This window comes from Ursus americanus, chromosome 5, assembly GCF_024610735.1.
Source record: "Ursus americanus isolate L20-20 chromosome 5, mUrsAme1.1.p, whole genome shotgun sequence".
Taxonomy (NCBI): domain Eukaryota; kingdom Metazoa; phylum Chordata; class Mammalia; order Carnivora; family Ursidae; genus Ursus; species Ursus americanus.
In genome coordinates, this window is record NC_142131.1 from 45,759,959 (window position 1) to 45,775,133 (window position 15,175).

Sequence of the window (15,175 nt, forward strand, 5' to 3'; positions counted from 1 at the left end):
GGACCACTTTCTTACACCACACAAAAATAAATTCAAAATGGATGAAAGACTTAAATGTGAGACTTGAAACCATAAAAATCCTAGAAGAGAGCACAGGTAGTAATTTCTCTGACATCTGCCGTAGCAACATTTTTCTAGATATAGCTCCTGAAGCAAGGAAGATAAAAGCAAAAACAAACTATTGGGACTTCATCAAAATAAAATGCTTCTGCACAGTAAAGGAAACAAACAACGAAACCAAAAGACAACCCCCTGGATGGGAGAAGATATTTTCAAATGATATCTCTGATAAAGGGTTATTATCCAAAATATATAAAGAACTGACACACGTCAACATCCCCAAAACTAATAATCCAATTTTGAAATGGGCAGAAGACATTAGACATTTCTCCAAAGAATACATCCAGATGGCCAATGAACACATGAAAAGATGCTCAACTTCACTCATCATCACACCTGTCAGAAGGGCTAAAATCAAAAACACAAAAAAGTGTAAGTTTTGTTGAGGATGTAGAGAAAAAGGAACCCTCTTGCACTGTTGGGGGAAATGCAAACTGGGAATGCCACTGTGGTAAACAGTATGGAGTTTCCTCAAAAAGCTAAAAATAGAACTACCCTACAATCCAGTAATCACACTATTGGGTATTTACTCCCCAAAAAATACAAAACACTAATTCAAAAGTATACATGCACCCCTATGTTTATTGCAGCATTATTTACAATAGCCAAGATATGAAAGCAACCCAAGTGTCCAATGATAGATGAATGGATAAAGAAGATGCCATATATATATATATATATATATATATATATATATATATATATATATATATATGAATTATGATATTTTATATATATATATAATGGAATATAATTCAACCACAAAAAGAATGAAATCTTGCCATTTGCAACAACATGGATGGAGCTAGAGAGTATAATGCTAAGCAAAGTCAGTCAGTCAGAGAAGACAAATACCATATGATTTCACTTATACATGGAATTTAAGAAACAAAACAAATGAGTAAAGGGAAAAAAGAGAGAGAGAGACAAACCAAGAAACAGACTCTTAGAAAATAAGCTGATGGTTCTAGAGGGGTGGTGGATAGGGGATGGGTGAAATGGGTGATGGGGGTTAAGGAGGACATTTGTGATAAACACTGGGTGATGTATCAATGTGTTGAATCACTGTACTGCTCCCCTGAAATTAATGTAACACTGTATGTTAACTACATTGGAATTAAAATAAAACAGTTTTTTAAAAAGATTTTCTATCTTTACTACTTGCATGCTTAAAATGATGACAAAGACAGTGATCTCCAAGTCCAAATGCTTAAAAAGACCAAGGTAACTGGACCTGAACCAAATAATACTGCATGTTACATGGAGAGGAGAAGCTAGACCAGTAACACATTCCTCAAAGAGCCCACATGGTTTGAAATCCTCCCTGGAGAATTTCTGGGGTCAGGAATCAGAATACTAACAGATTCTACACTTCACAGCTGCCAGCAGGAACATGCAAAATCCTGCAAGGCAGTGAGCCAAAGGTCAGCCCATAATATCCCCAGAGGAACAAACTTCTCACTTAGCAACTCACTCTGCCTCCATGACTCAGAGATGATGGTAGAGGGCTGGCGCGTGTGTGCGCTCACGTGTGTGTGTGTGTGTGTGTGTGTGTGTGTGTGTATTTATACATGGGTCGGTCTTTAGTCCTTTGGACAAGTTTGTTTTTTTTAAATATTCATTAAATATTAGCTTGCTCCTTACTTCACTTCACGCATTTCACTTATACCCATCACACTAACTCTTAGCAGGATTTCAAAGTTAAGCCTTTGCTGGAGACCAAGGAAACAAGAAGTTTTTCCTTGTATCCCCAGAATATTCTTTGGTCTTGTGCTATTCTCATTATGGCCCCTCTTACAGTCATATTTTGTTTTATTTCCTTTTCATTCTTACTTTGTCTTGCATTGGCTGACTCCAGAGCCAGCCACAAAAATCACTATAGAAACAGATCCTTATGGATCCAAACGTACCCTGGTCAAAACTCAGTGTCTTTACTTTCCCAGCCTTCCCTGAACACCTCCATTCAGTCGTTCAGAAGCTTTAATTAATATGTATAAAAGCCATAAGTCAGAAAAGGAGTCAAACATCTGGCTTCCAGAACCAGAACCATCTGGTTCCCCAGGCATCAGGAAAAGAGAAAATGGTTTTAAAAATGATCTTCCAGGGGTGCCTGGGTGGCTCTGTCCTTAAGTGTCTGCCTTTGGCTCAGGTCATGATCCCGGGGTCCTGGGATCGAGCCCCGCATCAGCAGAGAAGCCTGCTTCTCCCTCTCCCACTCCCCCCCTTTTATTCCCTCTCTCGCCCTGTCTCTCTGTCAAATAAATAAATAAAATCTTGTAAAAAATGATTTTCCATTCCACATGAGCTTATTAATGGAGCTACATTAGTCTGTCCTTACTACTTGGAATATGGCAAGAAAGCAACATTCTTATAGAGATATTGGTATATGAGAAAAAAAATTCTATTCCTTCTACCCTCCTAGGTTCTGCAGCTAGGGCCTTATAAAATGAGAGTAACAACAACAACAAAAAAAAACCAGATAAAAAGAAAAAAACTAGTTTATTAATGCATGCAGCATATATAATGCAGGAGAAACCTCAATGAAGAGTAATTCAAAGAGGTGGTTAGATCTTGGGCCCACGTAGCATCTTAACAAAAATACAATAAATTTGTGCAGGAGAGACAGGACAAAGGAAAAGGAATTTAGGTTTCCAAGGGTAGCAAACAGCAGGAAGGTAAATCCACGTGGGAAACTAATGCGGTAGGCTTCATTTCTGCATCTGTTGATTCTCATCTGCCTCCACATCAAAATAATCCCCATGGCAAAGTAGCATATTTTGGAATGGAATATTTTAATCCCTTACCCTAGTATTATAGAAGAGACTTGTGATAAATAAAATGTGCATTCAGTCATATTTCCAGTGCTCATCAATATCTCCCCTTCTTGGACATACAGCAAGATTTTATTTTCTTGCCCTCTTGAAATTAGGCATGGCCATGTGACTTGCTCTGGCCAAATGAGAGGATCGTTTAAGTTCTGGTGCATGATTCTCCTTTCTCTCCTTCCTCTGTTCCTGCATACCCTGCAACTCCATGCTGAGATGATAGTGTCTTAAGATGGTAGAGCCTTCATCACCCTGGGCTCCTGCTTACCTCCTGCTGTTTTAAACACTGAGATATGGGGCTTATTTTTACAGCATAAACAACTTTCCCTGACTAATGTAAAAAGTAGACAGTCTGCTCTGAAAATCCAGGATTCTAAGACTTGGGAGAAGAATTCATTTTTTCAGTAGTTTTCTCTCTTCAAGTGTCCTCATGACATTTGAATTCTGCATATGTATCTCGGGTCATTTGAGATTAGTTTTATCACAATTAGGGCATTGGGAGGAACTGAAATAAGAAGGAACCAGATGAACAAACAATATTAGGATTCACTTTGACTTACTTGGTTTACTTACAATTACATTTCTGCCTGTTATCAGGTGTGACCCCACACATTGGAACTGCTTTCACTTTACATAAAGGAACCACTACTATTCTCAAAGCCTATACTTCTATCATCCTCCCTGTCCACTTGTTGGCAAACAGGGTGCTGATTTTAAGTCTTATCCGTTATCTCTATCCACTCTTCATCTGAAGACTGCTATGTGTGATAGAGCACAAAGGGCTTTTTACCTCTGTTATACTTTTTATAAAAACCCAGGAGTCCTGGCAAGTACCCAAGAGTGCTAAGGTCATGAAAAACAAAGAAAGACTAAGAAACTGTCACAAACCACAAGAGATTAGGGAGATGTGACAATGCAATGCAATATGGTACCCTGAATTCGATCTTGGAACAATAATGTGTCAATATCACTTTCTTAGTTTTGGCAAATGTATTATAAGATATTAACAATGGAGGAAACTGGATGAGGGGTATACAAGAACTCTCTGTACTATCTTCACAAGTTTTCCATAAATCTAAAACTATTCAAAAACAGAATTTTTATTTTTTAAAAATGGACACCTGAAGACTAGATTTACCATTTATGCATATCTATCCTTCCCCCACATCTTAAAAAAAGAAAAACATGGGGCGCCTGGGTGGCACAGCGGTTAAGCGTCTGCCTTTGGCTCAGGGCGTGATCCCGGCGTTATGGGATCGAGCCCCACGTCAGGCTCTTCTGCTATGAGCCTGCTTCTTTCTCTCCAACTCCCCCTGCTTGTGTTCCTTCTCTCGCTGGCTGTCTCTATCTCTGTCGAATAAATAAATAAAATCTTTATAAAAAAAAAAAAAAGAAAAAAGAAAAACATAACTACATTCCTATGTTTCTAAAAATAATGATTTCTCCTATGTTTAGAAATAAGGGGAAATAGTCATTAACTTTCCTCCTAGAAAGATAAGGAAAATATTCTTGCTTATCAGAGAATTCCCCACATGCAAAAAGAACATTTTTCAAAATTCATTGTTCTCGATCTTCCTTCTTCCCTATATGCTCATATCACCTAGGGCTGTTGCAAAATTAGTGTTTTGAAAAATGCCTCCAAAGAGAAGAAGGGCAGGGCTGATTGAGACCTAGGGAAGGATATTGTAGAAGGCAAGTCAGGTGGAAACTGGAATCAGTTGTGTAGGACATGGTATAAGTAAAAGGTAATAAGAAGAGAAGAAGCCAGAGAGAGAAAATAGAAAGAGATAAGTTGAGGGGAATGGTGAGTTGATAGAAGCCATAATGCACATAACTTCAACTGTAAATTGTATAACTGAGACTGATTTTTGGTTTCTGAGCTGGCCAGGAGAGGCTAGATAAGACAGAGAGATACACGCCTACTTGACTATAGTGTCTATAAAACTCCTAAGTACCACAGGTGTATCCTAGGGGGCTACAAGGCAGGTCATGCCAAAGGAGAGTTCTGGAAGACATTATCTGTGGATTACGACTGCCTCTTGGTCATCCCCAATTACTACCTGTTACGGTCTTAATTATATATGCCCAAATTCATATGTTGAAGTCCCAACCCCCATTACCTCAGAAAGTGACTCTCTTTGGAGACAGGGTTTTTAAGGAGGTATTAGTTAACACAAGGCCATCAGGGTAGGCCCTAGTCCAATCCAACTGGTGTTTTTGTAAGAGAAGGAGATTAGGACATACAGAGGAATGACCATACGAAGAGGAATCAAGAAGAATGCGATTTATGCACCAAGGAGAGAGGTGTCAGGAGTTCAACCCTGTAGGCACCTTGATCTTGGACTTCTAGTCTCCAGAACTATGAGAAAATAAATTTCTGTCGTTTAAGCCATTCAGTGTGTAGTAATGAGAGCCCTAGCAAACTGGTACATGACGTGATGACTTCTCTACATTCCTAGTAACCAATCCCCACTTCTCCTCTCTGATGTTTATTTTTTTTTAATATAAGATGCAATTAAAGTAATGGATAATAAATCTGCAAGGTACTATACAGATATTAGGTCCATAGTCTTAAGTTGGACGATTGTAAAAATGTTTTATTTCATCATTTCCCTTTATATCCTTGGAAATTATTGAAAATACTGTTAAAGTTACATATTTTTGTTTTTACATGTGTGTTTTACATGAAACGACTGCTCCTAACATAAAAACTATTGAGACAAGAACTTACAACCACTCTAAAACAGTGGATCTTGGCCTTTTGGGGTGTCATATCTCCCTCTGAAAATATGATAGGCCACCTTGCCAAATTTGCAAACACATATGTATACAACAACATGCACACACCCATCCACAGAAATTCAGGGAGTTCACAAATACCTTGTTGTTCATCCACATATGACCAAGGTCTGGGAGTCCCTTTGCAGTCAAATTCACAGCTCTTGTCCAAAGAAGTTAGTGAGAATCACATAATCCCATACAAGGGCACCCATCAACCTACCTGCCAGGCTAAATTTGCAGAGTAGAAGGAGCATCCACAGTGCCTGGGCCCACATTGTCTCCAAGTTAACGCAGGAAGGCTGAGGAGAGAACTGAAAGCATCATCAGTCAAAAGTTAGCTTCCTATCCCTTTTAAACAACTCTATTTCCAGTGACAAACAGATTCTGGGGATTTTAAGGAAGACTCCTTTATTGTTTAATTTTTTTCTCTTATATTATATTTTTGGCTATTATCACATAGATCCCTTCACAATAACTTCATCATCCCCAGTCAACTTTTAATTTGTCCGTAATTCATTCCATCATGTAACATGAAAATTACACCAGCCACCAAGAAATAAAGTACCATGAGTTGTTTAGATCTGAGACCATCATTTGATCTCTGCCTCAGGCCCTAAGCACTGCAGCCAAATGGAACGACTCCTAATTTCCCAAAAGTGCCATGGTATGTCACATCCCCATGGTTTGTTCATGTGGTTCCTTCTGCCTACAATACCCTTTTCCCCTCATTCATGGAAAATTAATCCAACCTTCCAGACTTATCTCAAGGTTAACCTTCTCTCTCTCCTGCCTGAACCCCAAGATGGAGTTGTGCCCCAAACCCCCTTCATGCCACTTACTCTTAGCATGTATCACACGGAATGATGTTTAGCAATTTACCTGTTGGCTTCTCTACATAGAATTTCTGAATAGTGAAGCTCCTCTTATTCCTCTTTGAAGCCTAAGTAAGTACGTACTGGTACATGATAGACATATAATACTGTTAATGGAATTAATTAGAACAAAAAGGCTGCTAACCCTTTACCTCATCCCACAGAGAGATGGTGGGATAATCTAAAGATAAAGCAAATGTAAAAGCAATAACTCATTTCTGGGGAAAAAAAAAAGATTCCACATTTCAATAGGAAAAAAGAAAGAGTTCTCAACAAAATAAATTGAGAAAAATTCACATGCATCATTTCCGGAGAAAACCACCAGGATAACATTTTCGCATATACAAACCAATTGAAATATCTTACAAGCTGAAAATGCCTATGGCAATAAAGCAGAATGAGAACTTGGGTCTGTAATGGTAAACATGCCATCAGGAAACAGTAGGAGACTGGTTACATAACAGCAATAGTAACCACCTGCTACTCAACAGCAGTAGCTACTCTCTCAGAAAATAACCATTTTGATTTAAATGAGTACAACATAAAGGGAAATTTTTAAATTTTTTAATGAGAAATAAGTGTTCTTCAAAATTAATTATAACACTAATAGTATTTGTTGGTGCCTAATTATTCAGAACATTGTCTTAATTTTCTCCATTTCTTAGCTAGAAGACACACCTTTATACTAATCCAAAAAGCATTCTGGAAAGGAAGGGAGGTCCAACCATGAAAACCCTATAAAAGCTATGAAGCTCAAATTCTCAATAAATGAGTAATTATGGATGTGAAAACTAAAATTGTTATCCTGACATGTGGTTTTCTTTTTAAATCTTATCAATATTAACTGTTGAATAAAACATTTTAAAATGAATGGTAATTACTGCTTGCCTCCTTTAAAATGAAAATACTCATCTGTTATTTGTGAATTTTAAAAAATCCTTCTCAAAAAAAATCAGTAGTATTAAATCATACTCAGAGACAAAACTAGAAAATTGCAGTAGCTGAAGAGGGGCATTCTAGAAGTTGACGCTGCCTAAGTTTTCTAGCCTTGGCACCCCCTTGAATCAGCTGGTGACCTCACGTATTCTCTTATTCATTCAACAGTGTCCCAGCCACATATTAGGTGCTTGGAATAAAAGATGATCCTGTCCACAGCTTTGCTGTAGTTCAGTGGTTTTTAACAAGGAGAAGGGAGTCAGAAGATGGAGAGGATGCCAAAGTGAGCTACTGTTCCTGATGGCTCCATATCATATCCCCCCAAATGGGTTTGAGGAAAAAAAAGGGTTGAGAACCATGGATTTTCTTGCAGAGACAGAAGCATGGGTACTCATAGCAAGTATCACATGTTAAGTGCTGTAATTATAAGAGTGCAACAAGAGCACAAAGCATCTAAGGAGAGAAATGAGCCAATGACTATGGAAAACCAACAAGTGCTGTTAAATAATGATGCCCTTCATTCTTTTTTTTTTTTTTTAAGATTTTACTTATTTGATACAGAGAGAGAGAGAGGGAGAGAGCAAGCACAAGCAGGGGTAATGGCAGGCAGGGGAGAAGCAGGCTCCCCGCTGAGCCAGGAGCCCTATGTGGGGCTCGATCTCAGGACCCTGGGATCACAACCCGAGCCAAAGGCAGCCACTTAACTAACTGAGCCACTCAGGTGCCCCGCCCTCATTCTACCACTTGCCTGTCCTCTAGTGCCTTTTCCACGTCCCCTCATACACTTAAGAACCACCACAAAGTGATTGCTTGTGGATAGTAAACATGAACAAACCTGAGATGTCTCCGAAGAACTTAGAAATAAGTTCAATTGGGAGTTTAACTAGCAAAATCAGTATACAAAGGTCATCCTAGTTATCTGTGGGAGTAAACCAGTGGATGAATATGCAGTTGAAGAGCTTGAGTTCACTCAAAACCCCAGCCAAGGAAATCTGGGTATAATCCAGGTGAATCTGGAAAATCATTATCATCACTGAGTTGCAGGAAACTGCTCGACTAATTGTACCTTAAGTGGAAGGAGACTTTGAGGACACAAAGGACAGGTCCCCTCACACTTTAAAATATTGATGGTTAAAAAAGCAAGAAGTTGGCAGAGTTTATCCAGTACTATCTCCTGGAGGAGATGATGAAATTTCCTGGTACTGGAGTGATACACTCCAAAACAAGACAATGCATCAGACCTAACCACATTCTTGATGAAAGAAAACTCAAAACCAAAAATCTCCACCATGGCTGTGATTCCGTGAAGCCTTCTTTGATGATTAATTTAGGGGAGGAGACCCTGAACAAGGGACATGAGTCATTAGAAAGACTACCCTGGGGGCACCTTGGGTGGCTCAGTCAGTTGAGCAACTGACTCTTAGTTTCGACTCTGGTAATGATCTCAGGGTTGTGAGAGGGAGCCCTGAGTCAGGCCCCATGCTCAGCAGGGAATCTTCTTGAGGATACTCTCCCTCTGCTCCTCAGCCCACTCGTGCTCACCTGAGTTCTCTCTCTCTCTCTTTCTAAAATAAATCTTTAAAAAAAGAAAAGAATCCTCCCCACTCCCTTTGAGCACAGTAAATGTGTCACCTGTTCTCAGGAAAGCAGTCATATCCTTAGTGCCTCTTGTGATGAGACAATTAGAATTCAAGGTTTAAAATCTGGGAGAACCCTGAAGGAATTTTGCGGCCATTCCTCCTTTGTTAATGAAGCAACTTTTACACAGATGGACCTTATATTAGTGCATTCTCTGATGGCACTGTAAAGATCTGGAATATGAAGGCTACAGAATGTTCAAATACTTTTAAATCCCTTTGCAGCACTGCAGGGACAGATACCATGGTCAACAGTGTGATCCTGCTTCCTAAAAACCCAGAGCACTTTGTGGTGTGCAACAGATGAAATACAGTGGTCACAATGACCATGCAGGACCAGATGGCCAGAAGCTTCAGTTCTGGTAAGACAGGTGGTGGTGATTTTGTTTGCGGTGCCCTCTCTCCCTGCAGTGAATGGATCTACTGCGTAGGGGAGGACTTTGTGCTCTACCGTGTCAGCACGGTCACTGGCAAACTGCAGAGAACATGGACAGACGAGAAAGGTGATTGGTATTACACATTCCCCTCATCAGAACCCGACTGCTACAGTGAGGATGGACTGCTAAAGCTCTGGAGACCCTAATTCCACTTTTCTTTTACAACTTGCTTGAGAGCATGTATTTAAGTGAAGACATATTCATGTACTGCTTTTTTTTTTTAAGGCTACCTTTTCTCAACAATTATCTGAATTTAGGCACAAGAAAACTTTTGTGAAAATTCATGTTAAAAAAAAAAAAAACCCTATCAGTCTCTTGAAGTCTTATATGAGGTAACTCGTTCTCCCTAAATCTGAGCAAGACTCTGGGCCCTAGGAAATTCACAAAGATTCTGCCACCCTCTGGAGGAATTCAAATCATTCCCTGCATGCCCCAGGTCATCAGCCCTAACTTCTAAATGCAGCAGCTTTGAACAACTCTCTTCAATGAAAGGTTACTTCCTAGAAATATAGAGTTTCTTATTAGTGGGACCTCATTTGAATACAGCATTTAATGGAGACCCAGAATTCTCAAACGACACTATGAATATTCCACACTGGACTAAAGGAATCTTAGAATATATAGCGATGCCACTTAAGTAACCTGTGGTATCTTAACTTTAAAGGAGTAAACCCAGTAGTAGCTACTGTTACGAGAAGAAGGACTGAAAACAAATCCAAGCAATTACTGCTGGCTACGCTCAGTGCCTGGAGACAAGACAAGAAGCAGGAAACAAAGGAGGAGATGCTTCCTCCGCCAGTTTCTGCTAAAAATGTTAGCACATTAAATTATCCCTGCGTTCCTGCATCTTGTCTCATATGACCAAAGCAAAAGAAATAGTGTGGGTGTTCTACTCTATAGCAGTCCCCCATTACACTCCCCCCCCACACACACCCCCAACACACACAAGCTGTCCTTTAGCAGTTCAACAACTCCCAGTCAAGATTGCATCCTGGATGCAAAGCATCATCTGAATACACTTGTACAAAAATGTACCACTATGTGATTTTTCCCAGGGCTGGTCCTACTTTCAATCATTCATTCATTTATTCATACTTTCACTCAACTAATGTATGTTGATAGCCATTCTGTGCCAGGAACCATGCATAGCATGGAATTGGGTTTTTAAAGGATGGGCAAAGAAGGAATAAATTGTAGGTACAGCACTCTGGCCATAAATTTAATTAAGAACCTGTGAACTCTACCGATGGGAGGGAGGAAGTAGCAAGCTGCAAGCCTCGTTCAGTCCCACTACATTCTGTAACTATGGATGGTAATGGCAGTTAACTAGACTCACTGTGGTGATTATTTCACAATATATACAAATATCAAATCATTAAGTTATACACCTAAAACTAATATAATGTTATACTTAATTATATATAAATTTTAAAAAGCTGTCAAAAAACCACATTCAGTTTCAAAGTCTATAAACCCATTGAGGTTCAGGATGCCTTCACACAAAGAACACTTTGAGATGCCAGCAGCAAGACTGGCAAAAACATAATCATGATGTGATAGTGAGAGTCTACAAAGTGCTGATTATGTTACAAAAATGATATCTTGCCTTTTTTAAAATAGATTTTTATTTATTTGAGAGAGAGAGCGCGCGCACACACAAGCAAGGGGAAGGGGCAGAGGGAGAAGCAGGCTTGATCCCAGGACCCTGGGATCCTGACCTGAGCTGAAGGCAGACCCTTAACCAACTGAGCCACCCAGGCACCCCATATCTTGCCCTTCTAAAAATTGCTGTGGACTTGGTATTATTATCTCCACTTTACAGATATGGAAGTTGAGGCTCAGGGATATTATGTAACCAGTCCAAAAACATTTTTGGTGTAGCTGGGATTCAAACCCATGACTGTCTTATTCCAAAGCCTGGACTCTTTCCACCAAAATCAAACAGTAGCTATTAGTGATTTACTGTCCCTCAGACCCTCCTGCCACAAAACACTAGTACACAAAAAAGGATCTTCTTTTGAAGCTCCTAGGTCTAATTTTCTCTAGCCTAGAGTTTCCAGAAAGATATCCATTATATATATTCACATATTTTCACCAGCCCCTGAACTTTGGCCCCCATAATTCCCCACCCCTACTGCAGCAATTTAAAATACTAACTGCCAAAAGATTAGATTCTCCATAATTAGCAAAGACCAGTCTAAGGAATAATTCATGTGGTGGGTTCTGACCTATAACTTCACTGAAGAAAGCAGAAAAAGATTCTCAAGTAAAAGAAAAAGAGGCCTAAGTTGCAAGGATTTGAGTACCCGACTCTGCTATAGGAATGTGGCACTCACCTTCCTGTGGTGTCCAGAAGATGTCCTGCTGGTTCAAAAGCTCCCCATCAGAGGTGCTCTGTCCCCTACAGCACAAGTCAGGACAGAGAGGGGAATTTGGATGTGTGAATATTTCCTGACTGGTTGTCTGGAAGCTTTCTCTTTGCTTTTAAGCAAAATCCAAGCCAGGGTGGCACTTAACCCATTTATGCTGGGAAGTGAGGTGCATAATGGTAACTGGAAAAAAAATCTGCTTCTGTGAGACTACTCAACTTTACAGGAAAAATACCATCTGAAAGTGTCATAAACAATTAAAAGGAACAACTAAATTTTAAATTTTCTATTCAGGAAGTCCTTACAAATGTGGTAATGGGTGAAATGCTGAGAATATCTTTAACTGGAAAAGGGAAAAATACAATCATGTGATTAGCTTTAAATGAAGAAGGAGATGAGGGGAAGAAAGTAGCAGCTAAAAGAACAGACTTTCATAATTCTTATTATGAAAGCCTCTGGTTACAATGCTTTCATCAGTTATCAATATATAACCTTGCTCTATGTGTGTTTGGCTTAAAGATACCTTATTTAGTATATATAGTTGATGCATTAACCTTAAACTTAGAGCCAATAACAGTATAATTCATGCCTAAATGAAGCTTATCTAATAGGTATTTTCTCTGTAAAGCACATCACTTCTTCCACTTGGGAACACTAGCCAGTGCTTTAGCGCTGTTATTTATGTGCTTTTTATTTATGTGCAAAGCCCAAACCAAGGCACTTATTTACCTAAGCTTCTTATTTAGCAATTTATTATGATAATGATGATTAATAATATGTGGAGCTCTTATGGTGTGTCAGGCACAGTACTAAGAACTTTAATTACCTCTTTAGATCTTCACAACAATCCTAAAACACTGATAGTATTTTTATTCCCATTTTACAGAGGAGGAAACTGAAGACAAAACAATTGAGAAACTTAACATTAGTGGTAGAGCCAAGAAAGGAGCCAAGGCAGCCTGACCCTCAGTTTCCCACAAATCTAAAGTTTAAATTACATGATTTCTGGGATTCCTGTGAGCACTATAATTCCACATTCTTTTGCAATGAACAAAATCATAAAGGACATAAAAAGACTAAGGAAGAGACTACAATGCAAAGGGAAAGAAACATAAGGGATTTGGGGTTTTTTTTTAAAAGATTTTATTTGAGAGAGAGAGAACGTGTGCCGGGGGAGGGTTGCAGAGGGGGAGAAAGAGGGACGTGGAGACTCGGTTCTGAGCTCTGAGCTCTGAGCTCAACACAGGGCTCGATCCCAGGACCCTGAGACCATGAAACCAAGAGTCAGATGCCCAACTGACTCAGCCACCCAGGCACCTCAGAAACATAAGTTTTAAAACAAGATAGGTTTTCCAAACTCATGTTTTATTTTAAACCCATTCCCCACCTTCCTCAGGCAATGTTCCACTAAGTAAAAGAGTTCAGCAGAAATAAGGAGAAAGAGTGGTAGTCTCTTACCTAGTAGATTACAAGATATTAAAAACCCCATTGTAAGGTATTATCTAGCAGAGCTAAACTTGGGCATAAAAACAGCACTTCTTTGATTTGTTCAGCCAGTACTTAGTAAACACCTATTATATGTGTCACACCTGACTGAAGGTGTTGTGCATGAAATAAAATTCTGGTTAAGAGTTTGTTGATTGGGATGCCTGGGTGGCTCAGTCGGTTGAGCATCTGCCTTCGGCTCAGGTCATGATCCCGGGATCCTGGGATCAAGTCCCGTCTCAGGCTCCCTGCTCAGCAAGGAGCCTGTTTCTCCCTCTGCCTGCTGCTCTCCCTGCTTGTGAATTCTCTCTCTCTCTGACAAATAAAACCTTAAAAAAAAAAAAAAGAATTTGTTGTTTAAACATAGTTATTTATCTGTATTCTCTCAGAAAATGCCACAAAAATTACAGGGAAGGTATAGAGCCACAAGACAAAACAAATGGGTGCAGAGATAATAACACATGAAATGAAAGATGTCAACAAGTTTTTGGAAAATGACAAATGAATCAAGTGGTAACTGGGTTGGTAAAAATGAGAAAGCTGAAAGCTAAAAATGCCTAAGAGAAATGCCAACAAGACAAATTGTGTCTCATAATGGCTCAGGAATTTGAGACACTAGGTGGGCACAATCTATCGTCATTATTCATGGATTCTGTGTTTGCAAATACACCTAAAATTGTACCCCCAAAATCAATACTCTAGGTGCTTTTACAGTCATTTGTCATTTGCAAACATGTGCATTGGTGAAAACCCAGAGTCACCTGTGTGCAAAAATCCTTTTCATGATCTATTTAGAGCCACGTTTTCTAAATTTTTGTTGGTGGTTTTGTTGTTTAAAATTGTCCCTAAGAACAGCGCTAAAGCACTGGCTAGTGTTCCCAAGTGGAAGAAGTGATGTGCTTTACAGAGAAAATATCTATTAGATAAGCTTCATTTAGGCATGAATTATACTGCTATTGGCTCTAAGCTTAAGGTTAATGCATCAACTATATATACTAAATACAGTATCTTTAAGCCAAACACACATAGAGCAAGGTTATATATTGATAACTGATGAAAGCATTGTAACCAGAGGCTTGCAGGAACTCAGCTGTGTACTTCCCCTAGGGAGAACGGTTCCTTATTCAATATTTTAGTGTTGTCAGTGACTTTATAGAACATAGTTACCACAAATAACATCTGTGTAACAGGGAAGATTACTGTGAACTGAGTAGGAGAGCAACTCGAATCTGCAGGGCCCATTGACATGGCAGCAGAAATATGATGACAAGGGTTTAAGTATGTGGTGGCCACACAAGAGGAAGACATGGGCAGATTTGAGCATGTAACAGAGCACGACAGAGCACAATATCACAAAGAAGTGACTAGAACAAATAATTAATATGCTTGAATAAAATAACACTGAGGTTGGAGAAGAAACTCAATCCATGCACTCTAGCATTTCAACCCAATGCCACAAACATAATTCAACATCAGGTCCTGTGTTTGGCACTGTGGAAACAAAGCTGAGAAAGGCAGAGCGCCCCCCCCCCAGAAAAAGTTCACTACTTAAGTGGGAAAAGAGACATGTAAACACAATGCTACAAACCAATATGCCAAGGGATGCCAAAGAGGCGTGTATAAAGTGCTACAGAAAATGACAAACGGGAGCCATTAATTCTACCCCAAGGGAAGAGGATCCCAGAAAATAAATAAAAAGGGACTTTTTAGTGG

General features: G+C 39.3%; 1 protein-coding gene across 1 annotated transcript in view; it reads right to left on the reverse strand.

Annotated features, from left to right (window-relative positions):
• Positions 1–6,028, reverse strand: part of IL31RA (interleukin 31 receptor A) — a 49,069-nt gene extending 43,041 nt beyond the window's left edge. The window contains 1 exon segment of the mRNA XM_045795018.2: positions 5,947–6,028. Coding sequence (XP_045650974.2) covers positions 5,947–6,001 — 55 coding nt within the window. The 5' untranslated portion in view covers positions 6,002–6,028.
• Between the last annotated feature and the right edge of the window lie 9,147 nt (positions 6,029–15,175).